General features: G+C 45.7%; 1 protein-coding gene across 1 annotated transcript; it reads left to right on the top strand.

Moving 5' to 3' along the window:
- Nucleotides 1-4,279: 4,279 nt before the first annotated feature.
- Nucleotides 4,280-8,450, top strand: kynu (kynureninase). The gene is made up of 14 exons (XM_070930713.1): nt 4,280-4,328; nt 4,480-4,674; nt 4,772-4,892; nt 4,985-5,067; nt 5,316-5,377; nt 5,472-5,543; nt 5,640-5,714; nt 5,815-5,961; nt 6,287-6,385; nt 6,487-6,560; nt 6,866-6,918; nt 7,213-7,298; nt 7,394-7,624; nt 7,751-8,450. The coding sequence occupies exons 2-14, from the start codon at nt 4,506-4,508 to the stop codon at nt 7,868-7,870; spliced, it is 1,392 nt and encodes a 463-aa protein (XP_070786814.1). The 5' UTR covers nt 4,280-4,328; nt 4,480-4,505; the 3' UTR covers nt 7,871-8,450.
- Nucleotides 8,451-8,995: the final 545 nt, after the last annotated feature.

Genomic DNA, 8,995 nt, shown 5'->3' with positions numbered 1-8,995 from the left:
AATGAGGGCAGAGAGTCTTCAGTCCGCCGGAGACTGCGGCTGCTCTGTGGGGAGGGCGCGAGATGACGAAGGGGGAGTCGGGAGGGAGGAGTGTGTTCCTACAGGGGGCTCCTCGGGAACATCACGTGGACACGAATCAATAAATGATCCTGAATAAAGGAGGAGGAGGAGGAACACCTTCATCCTGAAAGTGATCACATCCACGTGCAGCTGCCACATTCTGACGTCTCATGTTTCCACAGCAACGAACTCCTCGTGAATCTGCAGATCACTGCATCACTTGAATCTGCAGGTGGAGAAATAAAGCAGACTGTACACAAGTACACGCAGTGTGTATTTGTACTCAGCGTGGTACTTGTACAAACTCACATCCAGTCCGGCTTCATTCAAAACAGTAAAAGGTTGTTTTTGTTTTTACTGTCTAATTCTGAGCACGTGGACCTGCTGCATCAGCTGAAATGAGACCAACATGTCGTCACACATCACACTGAGTGTGTTCCGTCGGTTCATTATCTCTTCATGTGACTGAAAACACTGAGACTGAGATGATTTCACTGCGGGGGGGGGTCCTGCAGAGCCGAGGCGGAGAAGGTCGGCCTCCAGAGTGTGGAGTAAATATCAGGTGCTGGGGGCTACAGACACTCAAAGACATACCTTTCCACTAAATAAAGGAGCTGCGAGGAGCTGCAGGTGTTCTGCGCGCCTTTTCATTCACACTTCAGTCCTGTGAGAAAGTCTCAGACCTTCAGTTCAGACTTGGACCCGAAACTTTGAACGACAACAACATCAAAGCTTCATTAAAGGCTGCTGGTCTAGATTCAGCCCGTGATCTCATTTAGTCTGGCTTAAACACGACCCGGGATGATCCCTTCCATGAACTCCTAAAGATCCGACCAGTTATTAAATCATCACACTCCCTGATCCCGCCCCTCTGTCCAGTACTCAAAGCTGATTGGTTTACACTTCAGCTTGACCCTCAGTGAACTGTATCAACAGGAAATACAAGTAATCAAGTCATGACACCAGATCACTGAACACTGGACGTATCGGCACAGATCTGCTGGATTGGACATATGTGGGTAAAGTTGTTTTTTTTGTGTGTTAAGTTTAAATAAATGTACAAAATCTAGAAATCCATCAGACCCTGAGGTGAGCTGTCAGACCCTGAGGTGAGCTGTCAGACCCTCAGGTGAGCTGTCAGACCCTGAGCTGTCCCGGCTGTCTGACCTCTGATAACACACTAAATACACATATTTAATATTACACTGTTTGTTTAGGCTGTCCTCCACCACCTAAACTGACCATTAGATGTCCTGTGTTGGGGACGTGGGTGGCTGAACACCTCCTGCTTCAGTTTGGGACATAGTCATTGTGAAGGTGAGGACGTCCTCGATACATGTGGAACAAAAATAGCAATCAGTCAATTTGAGATAAAACAACCAGATTTTGGCTGAATTCAGTGATTTAAATACCTAAAAAAATACTTAATGAAACCAAGAAACCCCTTAGAAGACACACGGGGGACTCTTCATCCTCCCTCCCGCACTAAAACCTCAATGTGTCCCGTGACTCTCGGCCTTTTCACACTCGTCCTGCTTGTGTTCAGAAGTGCCCGTATCGTCCACATTAGACCCTCGAGAACCTCCTGAAAAACTCCCTGGTTGGGGGGGTGGGGGGGGGGGGGGGGGGGGGGGCTGCAGCGGTGGCTCCACATTATCTGACGCCTCCTTTGATGTTTGTGCCCTGAGAACGACAAGGGGGGGGGGGGTCCAGCCCTGCCTCCTGAGCGCTTCCAGATGTCACACATCCTCATTGACTGTGAGAAAAACAAGGGAAGAACATGCAAGAGGCATGTTCGCGGCTGCAGCGCCCCCCAGACATCTTGCAGCCATATTGTTAAAAGGCGTGAGTCACGTTCAACACGTCAGCGTGCTGCGCGGCGCGTTGTTAACCACACGGTACCGTTTCTGTACATGTGTTGTGCCGCGCTGATGTCTTTAAAATGACGGGATCTTTGTAGGAGTGCAGATTGAAAACATATTCGCCAATTGTGTCGGCTTCAGAGCGTCTTAGAGAAGTTACAACAAGCTCAGCAAATGCCTCCATATTTGTTTTGGGGGGGGGGGAAACAATCACGACCTGAAAATCTGTAAACTCAGAGGGCGGGGTGGGTGGGGTCAAAGGTCAATCAGCTTGACCTAGAGAGCTCGACCTCATGAAGGCTTCCTGAAGGTTACGTCTGAGGCGAGCTCAACACGTGAGGCTTCACATGAACAGTTTAAAGGCACCATGAAGCATAGAGGGACAATGCAGCACGCATGATGAAAGACCAGGTCCAGGTTTAGTGCGGTTTAGATTTCATGACTTTTTAAGGAGGTTCCTCCAGGAATCTTCTGAGTTTTAAAATGAGAACAGTAGTCTGGTGTCCACATGTACCCAGAAACAGGTTTTTCTCACTGTAATAACTCGTTCAAAGATCCCTCAAATCATTCGTATTATTTATTTGTCGGTGATGTTTGTAAAATGGTGAAACTGTGGGCGTCAGCAGTGTCAGACTGAACCGGCTACATTTGACGGTGGATTTGTGGTAAACATCCACTGAGTGTAAAGAACATGAGCGTCAGATCCAGTAAGTCACTGGTTCATGAAATGATATTGAACAGTTCTTCTCTGCAGCGAGAGGCTTCCAGTAGTGGTGTGAATACGGGGATGTTTCATGGCCCCAGTTTGAGTCAAAACAGCGGCTGCTGGGCCTCACCGAGGGACGGTTACACCTCCATGCTGTCGGCCAGAGTACAGTACGACCTCTAAACCCTCAGCGTTGGCTTTTCTCACTCTGTCGGGTTTGATTATGAGACATTTCCCAAACAGTGAGGTGTCACTGATGCAATGTCAGGTTGAAAAAAAGAGTTTTACTCCAATACGGGTAATTAAAAACAGCACTCAGCACCACTGTACTGGGCTGTGATTGGCTCTCCTCACTGAATTAAGTCCTTGTAGTCGTTTTTTAATGAACGAGTGAATATACAAGCATCGTGGAAAGTGTAATATTGTGTATTTAATGCAGACTGTCTGTGTTCCAGCACAGTTTGATGCAGCGCGGATGGAAAATATCACCTTCAGCAGGAGTCGGAGCTCCAGCTAACGTGATGAAATGAAAGCAGACGGCTTCGTGAGCCGTGAGGAGGAAGATGAATGAGGCAGAAGAAGGTGAGGAAGATGATGAACAACAACAAGGATTGAGTCTTACCTCTGAGGTTCACCAGAGTTTAGAGAGACGGTGCTTTAATACTGCTGCAAAAACATGTCGTATATTTGATTCCCTTTATAGGAACGTGATATATCCCTGTCCCTAAATGAAAAGATAACACTGATGTAGACGCTCTGCCAACATACACACATTTCTACCACAAAATGTGGCTCTAAATACTTGTGATTACATGTGACACGACGCATCTGTTTTGAATGGAGCTTATGTATAATTCTGTGTGTTTTGTTTGACGATACTTCGCTGCCACCAAGTGGAGATGGAGCGACATGACAAGTTGGATAAATGTCTCTTACAAATGAAACGTTTCATTCACAAACAACTGGTTTAACTCAATACACTTTTGCTTCTGCAGCCTTACTTGGTCTGGTATGACCAGTAGCTTCTGGTGGCTAATGTTAGCAATCTTTAAGTTAAAATATGCTACAATAGCTTAGCATTTTAGCTAAATAACAGTGACATAGTCTCACTTTAACTACATGTACAAGAACTCAGAAGAGTCACATTTATTTCAAATATTTTACACACATGGACAAATGCGCTATATGGCCAAAAGTATGTGGACACCCCCGTGCTTCCACCAGTTCCTGTTTCAACATGACAGTGGTTTTCTTTCCCGGTTTGGTGTGGAAGACCTTGGCTGTGTTGCACAAAGCCCTGACCTCGACCCCATCCAACACCTTTGGGGTGAAGCCAGACCTGATCCCCTACATCAGTGCTGGACCTCACCCACGCTCTTGTGAATGGGAGGCTGCAGCGTCTGACTTCAACGTGTGGAACTTCACACTTGTATGTTTTGATTTTTCACACACGAAAGTGAAACCCCGAAAATGAGGAACTCGCCATCATCCGCCCTGTTGCACAGACGGACTTCTAATAACAGGAATTAGTCTGATCCTCAGAGAGTTAAAGGACATGTTCAGCTCTGGTTTTTATCTCAAGCTTGTGGTTTACGAGAACAATGATTAACTCGAGGCTGCACACGAAGAGGTTAAAGAGCATTCAGGAGGATTCACTCAGTCCGACCGCCGTCAGCGGAGAGGAAGCTCATCTGCAAACCGTGAGTTCACAGCTTGTGATGTTCAGTGGAAACCTAAAGCATTTTAACTGGACTGTTAGACTACATAATGTCCTGTGCATTTAGAAGTGAGAGCAGGCTGCTGTTGTATATTTTAAAGTAAAAGTAAAGTAGGTGTTTCCTCTCTCTGCAGGCCAGCAGCCTCCCAGTCCCACAGTCATGGACCAGTTCGCTGGCTCAACTCCGGGAGAAACCCTGAGGCGCGTTTCAGCCTCGCTGGGCTGCAGTCCAACCTCTGCAGAAGTGGCTGCGTACCTCGACAAACACGACACGCTGAGACATCTCAGAGAGAAATTCCTGCTGCCCAAAATCGCGGATTTGCCTCCTTGTGAGTCACAGATAGTGCATGAAAGTGCTGTTTGGATGTGAGTGTTCAGTATGTGAGAGAACGATTTGCTTTTTGCTCCTCTTCCATGTTTCTGTAGCTGATCTCTCGCTGGTCGATGGCACCAAGGAATGCATCTACCTTGTGGGAAACTCGTTGGGGCTTCAGCCCAAAATGGCGAGGAAGTACCTGGAAGAGGAGCTGGAGAAATGGGCCAAAACGTGAGTTAACTCTTCTATTCCACATTTACCAAAAAGCCTTTCAAGAAGAGATAAATGTTTCGCTGCAGTTCATGAAACACACTCCTGAACAGGGGAGTCCACGGTCACACAGAGGGCTCTCGGCCGTGGGCGTGGGCTGAAAACAACATAGAGGAGCTCATGGCTAACGTCGTTGGTAAGAGACACACAAGAGACACTCTGCAACTTGCTGTGAAGCTGCTTGTTCAGGTCACTGGACTTTTTGTAGAGTCCAAAGTACAAATCTGCAGTTACACACACACACAGTTTGTACGCAGGTTAGTTTCAGTGTGTAAGTTCACTTTTAATAGATAGAGAGTTCATTAGGATCTTCTGATGTTTGGAAAGCACGGTGCTAAGGTCGACGTGTGAAATGAGAAGATGACTCGTGCTGTTTTGTTTCAGGAGCTAAAGCCGAGGAGGTGGCACTGATGAACGGCCTGACGGTCAATTTACACCTTCTGTTGGTAAGATGCACTCGGTTTAAACTCAAGACATAGGAAGTCGACACCTGCGATGTTAGTTTTGGTGTCATGTAAACGTCATGTTGTTATTCTGCAGCTTTCCTTCTACAATCCCACAGCAGCTCGCCACAAGATCCTTCTGGAGGACAAGGCCTTTCCTTCAGACCACGTGAGCAAACCTCTTGTTCTGTTCAGGTCAAGGAAAACAAATAACAAGAGTTTCCTTTTCCTTTTACCACCGGTTCTTGTTCTTGTCCGTCCTCAGTACGCCGTAGAGTCTCAGATCCGACTGCGAGGATTCGACCCCCAGAAGAGCATGCTGCTGCTGTCCCCTAGACCGGTACCGGAGCCGCACAGTCTGTATTTACTGCTCAAGGTTTCCGTTTGCACGTTGATGTTTCCCAGTAACGGCCTGATCGCTGGCTCTGCCTGCTGTTCAGGGGGAAGACACTCTGAGGACCGAGGACATCCTGGAGGTGATCGAGAAGGAGGGCAACTCCATCGCTGTGGTGATGTTCAGCGGAGTTCAGTACTACACCGGCCAGCTGTTCAACATGGCCGCCATCACTGAGGCCGGCCAGAGGAAGGTAACATAAACTACTGCCACGATTGTAACACAAAAGTACAACTCTGAGGTACTTTACACTTCTACTCCACTACAGATATATATTATTCTTAAATGAGATATTCTGGTACTTTAAGTATAGTTTGATGCTAATACGTTTGTACTTTTACTTGTAACAGTACAGTACTTTTACACTGTAGTATTGCTACTTTTACTTCAGTAAAAGATCCGAGTACTTCCTCCACTACTGGTTCACGTGTTCATCTACATGTAAACACGCCTGCTTGTCTGTGTTTGCCGTGTTTCAGCCGAAGCTTGATCTTGATCCCGTCCTTTTTGTCTCGCAGGGCTGTTACGTGGGGTTTGACTGCGCCCACGCTGCAGGAAACGCAGAGCTGAAGCTGCACGACTGGGGGGTCGACTTCGCCTGCTGGTGCTCCTACAAGGTCAGCTGACAGGAATGTGTCCTTTGTCTCTACTGATATTAAAAGTGTGAGAATGAGAATACAAAAACATGTGGACAACATGACTGACTGTCTCCTCGCAGTATATAAATTCAGGTGCTGGTGGTCTCGCTGGAGCGTTTATCCACGAGAAACATAAAGACACCATCAAACCTGCGTGAGTACTCAAACACGACCTTTTACTTAAGTAAAAGTAGCAATACCACAACTTAAGTCCTGCATTTAAAATCTAATTAAAGTATAAAAGTACTCACAATGCAGCTAAAATGGGCTCTGTAGATGCTGTTAATTTACTGTGTAACGATGTATTTTATATGCTCATGATAGGCAAAGTAGCTTCAAAGTAGGTACCTGATAAATGTAGTGGAGTAAAAAGTGCAATATTTCCCTCTAAAATGTAGTATAAAGTAGAAAACAGAGTACTTGAGAGTACAAATATAATGTTGACGTGATTTGCTGCAGGCTGTTGGGATGGTGGGGACACGACCTGAAGACTCGGTTCAAGATGAGTAACGGTAAAAGGAAATCATTTGTTTTTATAATTCCACCGTCATGTTTGTATATTTTAAGGTTGCTGTATGCTGCCATCTTGTGGTCTCATTGGATATTACATCTGCGGCACATGGCACTGTCCCCTGAACACCAACGTATCCCCACGTTTCTCTGTTCTTATTTACATTTAAAAGGACATTTTGTCTTAAACAGTTTACTCTTTATACTCTATATACTTTACTACACTATATATAATGTATTTGACAGTTAAATCAACAGCAGCAGCTCTGTAACTGTGTTTTTTTGTGTGTTTTCAGTGTTGGAGCTGCAGCCTGGAGTGAGCGGCTTCAGGCTGTCGAACCAGCCCATCCTGCTGGTCTGTCCCCTGCAAGCCAGTTTGGAGGTACAGCAGTACGCTGGTTAATGCTCTGCGTATTAATATAAAGGGCTTTTTACCTTGAGAAGTGATTCACACTGACACCATTTTCATTTCGCCAGGTGTTCAACATGACCAGCATGCAGGCGCTGCGCAGGAAGTCCCTCCTGCTGACAGGTTACCTGGAGTATCTGATCCAGCATTATTACACCCAGGACCCCACGCAGCCCCACAAACCTCACGTCCGCATCATCACGCCGTCCGACCCTCAGCAGAGGGGCTGTCAGCTCTCACTCTCCTTCTCCGTCCACATCCAGAAGGTCTTCCAGGAGCTGGAGAAGAGGGGGGTCGCTGTGAGTACATGTTAATGACTCTGACCCTTTATGAGACTTAGAAGCAGGACTCTGTGGCCTCTACCTGATATAGATGGTACTTAAGTCACATTTTCCCCTCTTCTTCTTCTACCTTTGTCATTTCAGTGTGACATGCGGGAGCCCAGCGTGCTGCGAATCGCTCCGGTGCCGCTCTACAACTCCTTCAGCGACGTTCATCGCTTCGTAGAAACGCTGGGATCGGCCCTCGCTGCCAACAGCCAATGAGTGATGAGTGCTTTACTCTGAAATTATCCTCTCTATTTGTTTAAGTTGTCTGTAACTGACTTAAAGACTATGGTGGTTTATACAACTTTAAAAATAGTGGATTTTTTTAACTTGTAATTGTACTGTTAACATTTTCTTTACACTGCAAATTTAAAACAATAGCTCCCACAGTCCTTTGCCCTTGTGACCCTCCTCTTCAGTCGAGCGTTTGGGCGCGACACCCAGAGATCACAGCATGGGGTTTGCAAATGACATGATTTTGGGGGGAAAAAAGCCCTCCTCCCTCCTCACCCGGCTGTACATTACACACATGAGTTAGCCGACAGTCCTCCCCTCACCAATTAACACCTACTTTATTATAACGTTGACTTCTCCCTAATGTTCTTGCATGTGTTTATGCACTATTACCTTGACGGATGCCTATTCCACGATTAGATATAATTGGCATATCAATATGCAAAACCTAAATGGATTAACCTTCTTTAAAACTAATGAGCACTTGGGTGCCCAGCTGGGGAATGGACCAGAATTAGCATTTGTCATCTTTTTGGGGTGATGTGAGAATAAATAATTGAAGAGAGGCTGGGTATTGTCTTTCCTTGGGCTACTTAAGCTTAAAGTGACTGTGCTGTTTAAAAAGAAAAAGGCAATATGCAGATTTACTGTCTTAATGATGACCGTGGGCTCACTGGTTTCACACATGCAGTGTCTAGGACTAAAATACAAAGAAGCTGTCTCCGCCGATGGAAAATGGACAGTTTTGATCAAAAAAGTAGGTTAAAAAACGTAATTCTGCATGAGTTTGATAGAAGACAAACACTTTTTGAAAGGTTATTAAGACCAGAGATGGCAAAAGGACTAAAACATCCCATTTTAAAGATCAGGTCAGTTTCACAAAGATACACTTTGACGAGATCTAACTAATGCAGTTTTCAAAACCAATTCAGTAAGAAAAGTTTTCACCTAAATATTCTAAGTAAAGACTGAAATATTCAGAAATACACATCCTTAATTATGACTTTTTGTTCAAGATGATGATTTGTCTCATTTGTCTAACACCCCTCTGTTCTCTGCCCCACTTAGTACAGTCCGGGCTCCCCTGGTATAAATTGACTTGCACTCTCC

Source organism: Enoplosus armatus, chromosome 24, assembly GCF_043641665.1.
Source record: "Enoplosus armatus isolate fEnoArm2 chromosome 24, fEnoArm2.hap1, whole genome shotgun sequence".
Classification (NCBI taxonomy): domain Eukaryota; kingdom Metazoa; phylum Chordata; class Actinopteri; order Centrarchiformes; family Enoplosidae; genus Enoplosus; species Enoplosus armatus.
The sequence above is the reverse complement of the archived record's forward strand: the minus strand, read 5'-3'. Positions and strand labels throughout refer to the sequence as shown.